This window comes from Pseudophryne corroboree, chromosome 5 (genome assembly GCF_028390025.1).
Source record: "Pseudophryne corroboree isolate aPseCor3 chromosome 5, aPseCor3.hap2, whole genome shotgun sequence".
Taxonomy (NCBI): Eukaryota; Metazoa; Chordata; class Amphibia; order Anura; family Myobatrachidae; genus Pseudophryne; species Pseudophryne corroboree.
Genome location: NC_086448.1, coordinates 497,859,764 through 497,874,430, shown reverse-complemented (window position 1 = coordinate 497,874,430; position 14,667 = coordinate 497,859,764). Strand labels below are relative to the sequence as shown.

Here is a 14,667-nt window from a genome sequence, read left to right as displayed (position 1 = left end):
CATTTAAAAACTACTTTCCAGAAAACAGATTTACGCTACTTGGCAAAACATTCCACAGTTCTGCACTACTTTCATAGAAAATAAAATGCAGATGCTACAAACTGAGTTTATTTGACTCAAATATATTTTATAGCGCTGACATATTACACGGTGCTGTACACTGAGCGGAATAAGACGAGAACAAAAAACATACAGAGACATGAAATACAAGGTAAATATTGTTTATATTCTGTGCAATCAAACATGTTTTATATTGAATAAAAAAAAAAAACATGTATGTATTACACCTGCCAAAATACTTTTTACTTTTGCATTAAATATATATGATTTCTGGCATGTTAGGGATATAATAATACCAGTCCTGTAAAATAGCATTTGGCAAAAGATTTTTACTCAACAATTTAAGGACATAAGACAATGCATAAACATTGTAGGACACAATAGTCATTCTTCATCAGGAAATTAGTAATGTAATTTAATTAAATAAAATGTGAACTCTGTTGCATTTCTGTCTAAAAACAGAAAGCAGGACATCCTGCTATTTGGTTACTCTTAATAAAGCCCAGTACCCACGGGCCGATGCAGGAGAGATGTGTGCTGAGCGAACCGCATCTTTCCTGCCGCTCAGCACAGCGCGATCTGTGCTGAGCGTGCGGGGGGAGACGGGGGGCCGCTCATTTCACCCAGGCCAATCTAGCAGCAGCGATAGCGATGTGCGGGGCCGCGCATCGCTATCGCTGAGGGGGCTACACACGGAGCGATCATGCTGATATTCTAAGCAATCTAGTCAGATTGCTTAGAATATCGCTCCGTGAGTACCCCCCTTAAGAGTATAAGGGTAACTAGCAGAGAACACACATCTGCAGGATCTGCCACCTAACACTAAACCCCATGGGTATTTTCAAATATTTATTAAAGATTTACATAGTCTAGTCTGTGTTAAGAGTGTAAAGCTGGAATTCCCCATATAGGGGTATATTCAATTGAAGTCGGATCCATTCCGACATGCATTTGTCGGAATGGATCCGACAAGGGCTATTCAATGACCATCTCAATCCGACTTTTTTTAAAGTCGGATTGAGATAAGGGAGCCGAGACGACGAGAGGGGGGAGACCAGCGGGGACACGGGGGAGAGCAGCACTACAGCAGCGTTGGAGGATGTGGCACCACCGCCAGACCTCACGGCAGCATCCACCCGACTCCAGCAAGCGAGACCTCACTTACTGGAGCCGAGTGGACGCTGCCGTAAGCGGCGGCTGTGCCACATCCTCCTGCATATGCTGTGCTGTAGCCGCTGCTCTCCCCCCTCTAGTCCTCTCAGCTCCCTCATCTCAATCAGACTTTTTTTTAAAGTCGGATTGAGATGGTCGGAAACGGGGCCAAAACCTGTCAGATTTGGCCCCGTTTCTAACACAAGCATGCGGATCGGCAGCTATTCCGCCAGTCCACATGCTTTCCGACAAGTCGAATTCCCCGACCTGTCGGATAAAAAAGCCGGGGATTGAATAGGTCGGAACCCCTTCAGACCTGAAAAAGTCGAAAACTGGCGTCTTTCCGATATGACGGCAGTTTCGACTTCAGTTGAATATACCCCATAAATACAATGATCTTCTCCTATAATACAGTATACCAGGGGTTCTCAAACTGTGTGCTGTGGCACACTGGGGTGCCGCAAAGCTTTTGCGGGGGTGCCCTGGGTAGCTGGTCAAGGACCAAATCAAATTATTTATGAAAGTGATAAGCAAAACCAGTGCTGGTGGCTGCCAATCATAAATCACGTGGACAATCAGCAGCAAAACTGTACACCACCACATAACTGACCCTAAGGATGACAGGTAGGGAAAGTTTACTTATTTTTATATATTTTTTCCAAATATATCAGTAACAAACTTTTTATCCTATGGGTGCCATGAAACAAGTGCTGATACTCTAGGGCGCCATGATTCCAGAAAGTTTGGGAACCACTGCAGTACACTATGTGCAAAATGTTTCTCTGGGATTTAAAGTACTTGGATTTCAGTACTCAAGCTTGCTCTTAATGGGCACAAATTCAAACACAGTTGAATAGCGCCAGGAATTAGCTCCCAGGGCTAGTCAATACAGTGCAGTGCAAGTGGGAGAATCTCTGTTCTCCTGGGATAATTGGGGTGTTTTATCAGGAGAACCAGCATTCTCTGACTAAAGTGCTCGGCGCAATGCTGTTTCCGCCACGCTAAGGGCAGAAATCTGCATAGCGCCGGCACTTTCGTAAGATTTCTGCTCGCAACCCTCCAAGGGTGGGAGAAGAAATCCTGTCGTCGGGTGTCACAGAGCACTGTACTGAATAGCCCCAGGAGCTAATTCCATGCGCAATTCAACTGTCTTCGAATTGAATCACGCCCAATGAGAGTCACAGACCACACTAAATGTTTGTGATGAACGGGAAGGAGTTGGAGAATAGTGTTGTGAAAAGCATGCTTTAAAAGAAACACTATAAAGCCTCTCTGCTCACTACGTCATATGTCATGTGACTGTGGTAGCCATGGTAATCACACGATACTTACAGCTTGAAGTTAAAAAGTGGGGAAAAGAACAGCTACATTTATACTCTTACAGTAATCCAGACTAAAATATGTAAATAAAATAAAAAATATATATATTTTTTTTTATTTTTTTATAGCTTTAAAGTGGGGAGAGGTAAAACAAATAAGCACAACATGTGTAAATCTCTTCCTGTTACATATAGAGACAGTCTAGAACGCTGTGTGACGGCTATTACATGGATAAGCTTTTCCTCCTGTAGCACAGCCATGCCTTTTCAGGCACCTTCAATCATTGTACTGCTACTACACATTTCATAGTACAAACCCAATTAGATTTATCTACTGCACTGTGTTTGTGTTTTTTATTTACATGACTATGTTTTATATTGCGATTTCTTTTTTTCTTTCTTCACAATACTGCATGACGGATGGACACTATCACTCGTAACTGCTACGTTTGATGTTACCATGCTCTTTCAATTCCCTAAAAGGATTTAGTCTAAGTATCCCATCTATGCTAAAGATGTTCTAAATAGGTCAAGAAAACACGTGGCTTAGGTGTACTAACTAGAACATATTAGGGTCACGGTGCAGGCAAACTAATATATCATGGCTATATCAATGTGGTACTATCATTAGCTAATGAGTGGTTGGAATTAGAAAACCACCCCTCTTAAATTCTTCCATTCTTAACACAGGATTTTGTACTTCGCAATTACAGTATGCTGTAATAGCTGGTTCTAGTGAAGGGCAAAACCATGACCATCTTTATATCAGGAGACTGTGATTTTTAGAGGAAATTTATTCTTCTTAACTTCCCTACCATGTTACTAAGATGTGATTGCAAGTTGTGACACATTAGTTAACTGTAGTCATACTGGTTAGTATTTCTAATCAAGTTGAGTGAGTTATAGATTTACAATTTGTTCTGCACCTTGCTTTACATCCAGCACCTAGGCAATTGACTTGGTTATAGCTAAAAGATACTGTTTTACTATAGCAGACCATAACCACTTACCTGTCATGGTGCCATCGTTTGCGACCACACCAGGCAGTGTATTATCTGACCTGGTCGCAAAGTGGCCGACTGTTTGAAGATATTTTAGCAGCCCCCAATCACATCGGGCCTCCCAGTCCCTCTGCATCCCTGCACTCTCCCCCAGTGTCTGCCATGCTGCCGATCACTACTGATTGGTCAGCACTGCAGGACACCCCACGCGGTGGCTGCACAGAGGAGCAGCCGTCCAGAAATGCAAATAAACTTCCTCCCCCCCCCCAGTTTGTACCTGGCGGCTGGTTGGATGAGAAACTGTTGGGGAAATTAAAGTTGTTATGGTCGCAATGTTCCTATGGTCGATGTTCGAAAAACAGATATTTTACAAATGTTTAAAAAAAAAAAAATGTTTTGGTTACGTTTTAAACATATGTTCTTGACGTAATTCAATTGTTAAAAAAAAAAAAAAAAAAAAAAAGAGACAGTTCGCCAGTTAAGTGGTAACAATACTATTTTAGAAAATCTTATCATGTTCAGTACATATTTACTGTAATGTTCACTTACAGGGCCCTGGTGTGCAAGGACAAGGAAGGACTAATCTGTACTAACAATGTCATTTTAGTAATGGAGCCCAAATGTCATTTTTTTATTGTAGTTTTTAAATAATATTTATTTACATTACATCTTCTTGTAACCATTCATCAGTTTAAGACTATGGGGTATATGCAATTCCGGGCGAATTGCGTCTTTTTTTCGCCCGTTTTTAAATTCGACACAATTCGACCGTCGAATTCCGGCCGGCGGGTGCCGGAATTCGACATATTCAATAAAAAACGGATTCGACAGTCCAGCTGTCGAAAAACGGACCAATTGACGGATAAGTGCGTCCGGGATTCGACTTTTCGGACGGCACAAAAATGGATAAAAAACCGTAAAAAAAATTGCGTGGGGTCCCCCCTCCTAAGCATAACCAGCCTCGGGCTCTTTGAGCCGGTCCTGGTTGTAAATATACGGGGGGGAAATGGACAGGGGATCCCCCGTATTTTTAGAACCAGCACCGGGCTCTGCGTCCGGTCCTGGTGCAAAAAATACGGGGGACAAAAAGCGTAGGGGTCCCCCGTATTTTTAACATCAGCACCGGGCTCCACTAGCTGGAGAGATAATGCCACAGCCGGGGGACACTTTTATACCGGTCCCTGCGGCCGTGGCATTAAATCCTCAACTAGTCACCCCTGGCCGGGGTACCCTGGAGGAGTGGGGACCCCTTAAATCAAGGGGTCCCCCCTCCAGCCACCCAAGGGCCAGGGGTGAAGCCCGAAGCTGTGCCCCCCATCCAAGGGCTGCGGATGGGGGGCTGATAGCCTTGTGACAAATCAAAGAATATTGTTTTTTGCAGAAGAACTACAAGTCCCAGCAAGACTCCCCCGCAAGCTGGTACTTGGAGAACCACAAGTACCAGCATGCGGGGAGAAAACGGGCCCGCTGGTACCTGTAGTTCTTCTGCAAAAAAATAACCAAATAAAAACAGGACACGCACACCGTGAAAGTAAAACTTTATTACATACATGCCGACACACATACTTACCTATGTTCACACGCCGACTCTGTCCACTTGTCCAAGTAGAATCCGGGGTACCTGAAAATAAAATTATACTCACCTAAATCCAGTTGTGTCCTGTTCTTTTTTTGTAATCCACGTACTTGGTAAAAAAACAAACCGCATACCCGATCCACGCACTGAAAGGGGTCCCTCACCGCTGACCGCAAAGTTCCCACCATTGACTATAATGGAGGGGCTGTGCGATGCGCTGTCTGACAGCTCAGATGCGCATAGGCAATCAGGAGAGTGCCACGACGTGGTGCTCCCTGATTGGCTGAAGGGACCCTCTGTGACAGGAGTCACGGGGGGTCTCAGCATTCGGGGAAAGGGGTCCCATGTGTAAACATGGGACCCCTTTCAGTGCGTGGATCGGGTATGCGGTTTGTTTTTTTGCCAAGTACGTGGATTACAAAAAAAGAACAGGACACACTGGATTTAGGCGAGTATAATAATTTTATTTTCAGGTACCCCGGATTCTACTTGGAGAAGTGGACAGAGGTCGGCGTGTGAACAAAGGTAAGTATGTGTGTGTCGGCATGTATGTAATAAAGTTTTACTTTCACGGTGTGCATGTCCTGTTTTTATTTGGGTATTTTTTTTGCAGAAGAACTACAGGTACCAGCGGGCCTGTTTTACCCCCGCATGCTGGTACTTGTGGTTCTCCAAGTACCAGATTGCGGGGGAGGCTTGCTGTGACTTGTAGTTCTTCTGCAAAAAAAACAATATTCTTTGATTTGTCACAAGGCTATCAGCCCCCCCATCCGCAGCCAATGGATGGGGGGGGACAGCCTCGGGCTTCACCCCTGGCCCTTGGGTGGCTGGAGGGGGGGGGACCCCTTGATTTTTGGGGTCCCCACTCCTCCAGGATACCCCGGCCAGGGATGACTAGTTGGGGATTTAATGCGACGGCCGCAGGGACCGGTATAAAAGTGTCCCCCGGCTGTGGCATTATCTCTCCAGCTAGTGGAGCCCGATGCTGGTGTTAAAAATATGGGGGACCCCTACGCTTTTTGTCCCCCATATTTTTTGCACCAGGACTGGACGCAGAGCCCGGTGCTGGTTCTAAAAATACGGGGGATCCCCAGTCAATTTTTTCCCCGTATTTTACAACCAGGACCGGCTCAAAGAGCCCGAGGCTGGTTATGCTTAGGAGGGGGGACCCCACGCATTTTTTTCTCTTGATTTTAACCCATTCCCACTTCTTCCCACTGAAAACCATGCTCTCTCTATTTTAGTCAGTTAAAAAAAAAATATTATTTTAAAAAATATATAAATAATAGTTGTGTCTCCTAATAGACAAACCAAGTACTAATCCCTTCTAATATAAATAGATATGCTATTAGCAATAAAAAAAAAAAAACACAAAAAAACATGTTTTTACATTTTTTTATCAGATTCCGCCAGCAAAGTGAGGCAGAATGAAATTGACGAAATTACTGTCGAAAAGCACTGTTGTCGAATAGACATTCTTCAATTGAATATACTTTTGTCGAAAAGCCGCATATTTTCCATTGCAGACATGTCGAATTTGTCAACTGTCGAATTTCAAAAAGTCGAATCTGAAAAGTCAATTTTTTTGTCGAAAAGTACTGTATTGCATTGTCGAATATTTTTTTTGTGTCGAAAATGCCCCGTTTTTCGACATTTGCGGCAATTCGACCGCAATTGCATATACCCCTATGGGGCTATTTATCAAGGTGGTTTTTTTCCCCTAAAATTATGTAGAACCTGACATTTCTGCATAACTTTATGAATTGTTACCATCTAGTAATAGCCTATTGCATAAGATTTCACAGAACCCTCCTACAGAAGGCTGATTGCACAACTGCAGACCGCAGTCCCGACTGTCATCAATGGGGACTACGCTCTCACCCTATATACCAAACTCTGCAAAGCTTTGCTTTTCGCTATTTTAGACCCCTCTAATGTGCCCTGGATGTACATTGCAGAGACGGTGGTTATCGCTACCTGTGCCTGAGAGTTACAGTTACACACAGCGGGGAAACTTTATAGAAAAATGAAAAGTCTTTTGTGACACAGACTTAATAATCACGGCACTGCCACAATTATTATTACATATGCCCCCATCTAACACTAAATTAAATGTTCAGCATACTGATGGGGTAAACGAGGACAGTAAATGTGTTCAAAACCTAAATATCCAGTGTTAGTAGCTTATTTACATTTGTTGTAAAGGGCTTTCAGAACACTTTCAGTTTTGGCATAGTCACGCAAGTATTGCATTTTAATTAAATACGCTTTATATTTATAGCAACTTTCCGTGCTTTCCTGCAGAAATTCCAGCAGAGTTGTTTAGTATCCAAGGGAGAGTGATAAACCTAACAGCTTTGTTTATACAGAGATATCACTAGATAGTATAGAAGGAAGTTCCACAGATAAAGCTCCAGTATAGATTCCACTAAAGATACATAAAGGGGGTGGTCTTCTGTTTGCCGGCGGTCGGGCTCCCGGCGCTCAGTATACCCATAGAGGGAGAATAAAATAGTGTGGCGCGCGTAGCGCGCCACCGTGCCCGTAGCGTGGCAAGCGCAGCGAGCCCGCAAGGGGCTCATTTGCGCTCGCCAAGCTGTCGGTAAGCCGGCGGTCGGGCTCCCGGCGCCGGGATGCTGGTCGCCGGGAGCCCGACCGCCGGCCAGCCGTAGTGAACCCCATAAAGGCATGTACAAAGTAACCAACTAAATCATTAGAAATTGGAGAACTCCATTAAAAGTACAGGAGATGAAAATGGTAAATAACATGTGTTTAGGTGTTGCACTATAGGCAGAGGCGTATCTACCCATTGGCCAGGATGGCACTCGCCAGAGGCGCCAGCCGAGGAGGGGCGCCACCCGCGGCCAGTGGGTAGATACACTTTGTAGAGGCAGCACCTTTGTCCCCCTTCCCCTGGCAGGCAGCAGCAGCAGACACGGTAATTGACGCCGGGGTCCGGCGCTGCACCGCATTACAATAAAGAAAACTCTGCATAAACTACAGCTTCCAGCAGCCCTTGCTGCCGGAGCTCACAGAAGCAAGGGCTGCTGGGAGCTGTAGTTTATACAGAGTTTTCTTTATTGTAATACGGTGCCGGACATAGTGGCTTCCTCCTCTCTCCTAGCGCGTGACACCGTCAGGACAGCAACCTGGTAGTTGAAACCAGCAATTCCCCTCAGCTGCCTACGTTCTGCTGCCCGGCTTGCTGATGCGATTGTGAACTCTGCTGCAGGACCAGGCTTCTGCTGGGGTTGGTAAGAAGATCTGCCTCTGGATTTCTCTCTCTCTAAAGGTGAATACACACGGTGAGATTAGGGCTAACCCCGATTCTCACTATGCGACAGGGGCTAGGTCGGCATCGCAAGCATATAATGAGTGTGCTTGCGATACTGACTATGTGCGATTTTGGCTAAGTGTCAATTTTGACTATCTTTTCTATGAGATGTTAAAATTGACTAGCCTGCACAGTCTATCTAGGCTTGCGACACCGACCGCGCGGGACCGTGCATCGGCATAGAATCGGGATCACAAGGTGACTTTCACCTTGCGATCTGCACTAACTTTTCTTACGATTTTGACTATATAGTCAAAATCGTAAGAAAATATCTTGCCGTGTGTACAGTATATTGAAGACCATGGGTCGCCGTACCCCTATTCTCTTTTCTATATACACATCGCAGAAATATACCTGTACTGTATCTTTTAGGGGCTGGGTGACGCTTGAATACTATTGGGATTGTGTGCATTTTGCTACTATAGTCACACTGGCTTTTATTAGGATTTTATCCCACAAGTGGCACTTTATTTCTATATATATATATATATATATATATATATATACATATATACACACACATAAACACATATATACACACACCACATAGTTGCACGCACCTTCCCTATTTCAAATATGGGGGGGGGGGGCGCCAGTCCCTTACTTTGCCAGGGGTGCTCAGACCCCTAGATACACCCATGACTATAGGCATACTTGCAGACATGTAAAATCTCCTCTCCGGGAGATGTCCGGAGAATAAATGCATCTTGCTGCTGTGGGGGGCGTGGCTGGACTGCAAGTCACTAGACACAAATTTGCATCATTTTGCCCTGCTCCCACGACTCGGCACCGCAATTCCCTGTGTGATCTCCTCATTAAACAGAGATAGGTTAAGGATCATCCGGTACAAAAGAAAAGGGCTTTATACTGCAGTTTTGAAAGCTATAACTAGTTTCCCCCAAAACCTATATGGTATATAGCTAATGCAGCACAACACTACACAGAAAATAGAAAAACAATACAATATGCAACAAAAGCATATCATCAGCTGGGGTGGTCTTCTGTTTGCCGGCGGTCGGGCTCCCGGCGCTCAGTATACCGGCGCCGGGAGCCCGACAGCCGGCATACCGACAATTATTTTCCCTCGTGGGGGTCCACAACCCCCATAGAGGGAGAATAAAATAGTGTGGCGCGCGTAGCGCGCCACCGTGCCCGTAGCGTGGCGAGCGCAGCGAGCCCGCAAGGGGCTCATTTGCGCTCGCCAAGCTGTCGGTAAGCCGGCGGTCGGGCTCCCGGCGCCGGGATGCTGGTCGCCGGGAGCCCGACCGCCGGCCAGCCGTAGTGAACCCAGCTGGGGTGGTCTTCTGTTTGCCGGCGGTCGGGCTCCCGGCGCTCAGTATACCGGCGTAGTGAACCCATCAGCTGAAGCATCCATTAGTTTTCTGCTGTGGTAAAATGGTGAAACTGGATGGCATTAGCATCACAATACAGCTCAGTACCAGATCACATAAAATTAAAATACTTTGGGGGGAATTAAATTGTCCGTATAATTTAAATGGGGAGAAAAAGCGAGGTAGCCTTGAGATTTAACGCTGTTCAATTAGTGCCTCACCCATTAAATTAACCTGGTTTTCAGGCAATAACATGTAGAATCCAGGATAAGTTCCTGGACCCAGGTTAACATGATCGCGGCACCCGAAAGATAAGCCATCAGTATTTTTTTTTCTTGGTCTGCTCAGATTTGAAAAAAAATTACCTGTAAGAAAATTTTGTCATGAAATTTCCTTCCCATAGCCTCATTAAGAGGGTGTAGTATGGTATGCCGACGGCCGGGCTCCCGGCGACCAGCATACCGGCGCCGGGAGCCCGACCGCCGACATACCGACAGCGTGGCGAGCGCAAATGAGCCCCCTTTGGGCTTGCTGCAGGCACGGTGGTGCACTATGCTATTTTATTCTCCCTCCAGGGGGTCGTGGACCCCCACGAGGGAGAAAAAGTGTCGGTATGCCGGCTGTCGGGATTCCGGCGCAGGTATACTGTGCGCCGGGATCCCGACAGTCGGCATACTGAAGACCACCCTCATTAAGAGGACTGAAAATTTGGCAACATTCTGATAGGTAGTTTTTGCTGTAGACTGCTTGGAATAGGTGAAGTTTAATTATCTACAACCTGTATATATGAATATTTACATGATAAAATATACATGTATTCATTCTCAATTATCTATTGTCTTTTCACTGCATTTACAGACATTTATGATGCGGTCGAATGTTATTTACCTACAACAATAAAGGTAAAGTGACATAAATGGAAGGCTCTTGCAGCATATCTATACCACTGAAAGACACATTATAAATGTGGTGCAGATATAGAAAACGGTCAATAGTTTTTTGGGGTTGGCCAAGTATTCCCAGTTTTCCAAGTCCAGTCCCCTTTTCTTCCCACCCACAAAGCTTCAGTCACAGTGCTAATCTTCCAACAAAAGTTACAAGTCGGCATAAGTCCCTAATCCAGTTTTTCCTTTCTATGGCTCTTGAAAGGAAGCAAGGTGTGTATTTTATTGCCTGAACAAAGTTCAAGCATATGGTGTCTTAGTTTTTATTTTAAGGCATCTAAACATGATGCACCCCGTCTTGTCATGCACCCTAGCAAATACTAACATTGTGTCCTCAAAAAGAAGAGTTGTTAGGTTTTCAAGGGCCTGCTATTGTGCTGTAAGGATAAGATGGAAATGTATCAAACCTTGGAAAGAGAAAGCACCAACCAAGCTCATGTTCATTTTTATTTTCTAAACACAGCCTGTAAAGGTTTGATACACCTTCCCTTACAGCAAAAAAAATGATACCGGTGTCAAGGTTATAAAAAAAGAACAAGTCTCATTATTTTCCAACTGCCTTGATTTAACCACTTAACAAGTGGTGTAACCATAGCCAGCTTGGTTTTGGCCGACACAGTCACATTGCATGCAACCCCGTACTCATCTCCCAACTCTTAAATAGGAGATACAGACATCACTGCCAGAATCTCACCCCAGAATGCTATTATACAACATTATGGAGCACAAGCGTTGTGGACAAAAGTGCGAGGACCTTTGTGACCTCCCGTCAACACACATTCTACTGCACTCTGCATGTGTGGAAGGGGAGAGGTAATACCCCTTTAAAGTAATTTGATACTGGGTGGGGGGAAATAATGCAAAAAAAATAGGGGTATTTTACACTGGGGGTGGAGGGGTTATTAAAAAAAAAAAAAGTATATTTTACTACTAAGGAGGTGTGTGGGGGATGCTGTTAATCTGATCTATAGACCCCCTACACGGGGGTCTATTACCAATGGGGAGAGGAAGTAAGTTTACAATTGGGACCTTTGGACCTGAATGGGTGTGAGACACCCCAGGCACATTTTTACAATATTTAAATATATTTTTAAAATACTTCATAATCTTTATGACATAAGAAGATGACAATTTCTGATTGATTTTCGGGGAGGGGGGGGGGGAATGGTCAGTTAAGTGGTTAAGCAGCACACACATGTATTCAAAATAGATTGCCCCCGCAGGTAGGACTTTTCTCAAAGGACTGTAGTGAAGGGAAAGAAAGGTTTATAGCAGTAGTGTTACCTCCCCCTACGGACATGGCACATCAACATTTCAGTCATCTCAAAACGTAGTGTAACCAAACCCTCTCAATGGGACGTAGTCACGATCCCAGCGGTCAGCATACCGACGCCGGGATCCTGGCAGCCAGAATGCCGCCAGAGGGCTGAGGGCTATTCCCACTTGTGGGTGTCCACAATACCCATAGAGTGAGAATAGAACCTATGGCTGAGCCCGCAAGGGGCTTTATTGCGCTCACCCTCCTGCCGGAATTCTGGCGGCAGGGATCCCAGCGTCGGCATGCTGACCACCGGGATCCTGAACCCAACTCCTCTCAATGGCACACACACAATTTCCTAACACAGTTTATATGTTGGTAAGTATTCTGTAAATGTGGCACATGATCTTTAGTAATAGGCATGGGGAGCAGTACACTAACACAAACTGTACTACAAAGGCTGCTTTTTTGTATGATTTCCTTTGATGGGATAATAATAAGTCATTAAGATGTGTGTGCTTTCTATTGGCAAAACTAATGCACTGTAAAATTAAAATAAAGAACTTTAAAAATAAAAAAGGCAACAACTTTGAAGGTCTTTCAGCATGCCTAACGCATGACAGTGTCACATGGTGAGGGAGAACATTTTAATGGAAAAATTCTATTCAAGCTAATAAGTCCTATTATAGTACAGAGGAACCAATAAATAATAATAAAAAAAATAAAAATGTAGTGATAGTGGGTTCAGGTCTAATGCTTCATATATGCTCTCAAAACACCTCTTTATTCATTTTAATAGGATTCCAGAAACCTTTCAAATGCCTAAGCAACCCTTAAGTTGTAACTAACAACATATTAGTTGCACGTACAAATAAGTATCTTTTACATGTAACACAACTTGTCAGCATTTATATTGAGCTATTGCTTTCCTAGCTAGGATTGGCAGAGCTGGCCACAGCTGATTTCAGACATGAATAGTGTCTCCCGCCATGTAAAAATTAGAAAAATAAGACACTGTGGCCATACATCAACCTACAAAACACATGCAATTCCTATAAACACCAGTTATGACATCAGCACTAGCCCTGTGCAAGAAGTAAATATAAAGGCCTATCTTATAGCAGGCTGGGCGCTACAATATACAGTATGCACTTCCACTTCTTACTTACAGGTCAGTTATTTGTGTAATTGTATTGCTTTTTCCATAAACATATAATTTATAAATAATGGCAGCAGAATAGGACATTCAGATTCTACAGGACAATTCAAGGTTACATATCTCATCCACTTTAGTTACATCAGCAGATGTAACTAAACAGCAATGGCCAATGCCTGCACAATAGGTAAATGGAGAGGAAAAACAAAAACACACAATGACAGCACCAATATGGTTCAGCTGCTGTGCTGAAACAAATACACTTAGCTATCACTATGTCAGTGCACCAGCCTGGGATACACACACCTAACACTAACATGACACATACTGCACATGTGACATCATGGGAAGGGCAGCAACACTGTATCTGTCCAGGCACATCACTAATGATCCACAACAATTCATTTGGCCTTGCATACATGGCAGTGTGCTGCTACAGGCTGCCGCAATAAATGAATGAAACGCGCACACAGCAGCAGCAGGCTGACATGCCAGGCACACAGGCACCGCGCCCCCTGTCACTCACTCAGCTGTCCGCCGCCGCCTGTGCTGGGGTTGGAGATGCCGATTGCGGGGGGAGCCCCAGCCGCTGGTCTCTCGAAGTTGCCGGGGTTAGAGAAGTAATCCCGAAGCCGGGGCAGCTCCCTGCCGGTCTCCAACATCTCGGTGTGCAGCTCCAGAGCAGTGAGCAGCAGCTGATCCCGCAGCAGCTGCGCCGCCACCGCATCCAGTGGTACCCGGCCCGGATCCCCCGCCGCCGGTACACAGGGCCGGTGTCCGGCAGGCTGCAGCAGGTGGTGCTCGCTGTCTTCCGACAGGTAGCGGGCGGAGAGCTGGGGACCGGGACGGGCGTCTGATGGGGACACATCTTCCTCGTTATCCTCGTCGTCTTCCTCCTCTTCTTCTTCCTCTTCTTCTTCAGCGTCTTCCTCCGAGTCGCTGAGAAACGGGTTCACGCTGCTGCTACTACTGGTACTGGGACCCAGGGTACCGGGAGTGACACCCGAGGAGCCGCCCGGGCCTGAGCCTGCTGCAGGGGCCGCCATCTTGTAATGAGGCGGAGACCAAAGCGGGGAGGAGACGAGAAACTGGACAAGGACAAGATACTGGGAGGAGGAGGACAGAGTGACACCTGACGTCTGTGCCTCACACACACACAGGGGAGGCACTGGCATAATACACATCCCTTACCCATATCCCCAGCTGCCAAATGCATGGGCACAGGTGTGCAGAGTAAGCACACAGCCAGATACTAAGGGAGATACTAAGGGACATGTATATACTGTATATAGATAGATATATACACACGTACACTGTATATACGTAGGTATGATAGATAGATAGATATATATATATATATATATATTTCTGTATTAACCGTTTCTTATATAGCGCAGCATATTCCGTTGCACTTTACAAATAAATAAATATATATATATATATATATATATATATATATATATATATGGGTTGGGTAAGCGTGACCTGTGGTCATAATACCGACTGCAGGATCCCGACATTTACATGCCCGACGGG

General features: G+C 45.0%; 1 protein-coding gene across 3 annotated transcripts in view; it reads right to left on the bottom strand.

Moving 5' to 3' along the window:
- The window catches only part of RELCH (RAB11 binding and LisH domain, coiled-coil and HEAT repeat containing), a 292,769-nt gene extending 278,502 nt beyond the window's left edge, over window positions 1-14,267 (bottom strand). For 2 of the 3 annotated variants that reach the window (XM_063922985.1, XM_063922987.1), the window contains exon 1: window positions 13,658-14,264. In XM_063922985.1, the coding sequence (XP_063779055.1) occupies window positions 13,658-14,177 (520 nt within the window). In that variant the 5' untranslated portion in view covers window positions 14,178-14,264. Of the gene's footprint in view, window positions 1-13,657 lie in introns of all 3 variants that reach the window. The other variant, XM_063922986.1, reaches the window with a different exon arrangement.
- Window positions 14,268-14,667: the final 400 nt, after the last annotated feature.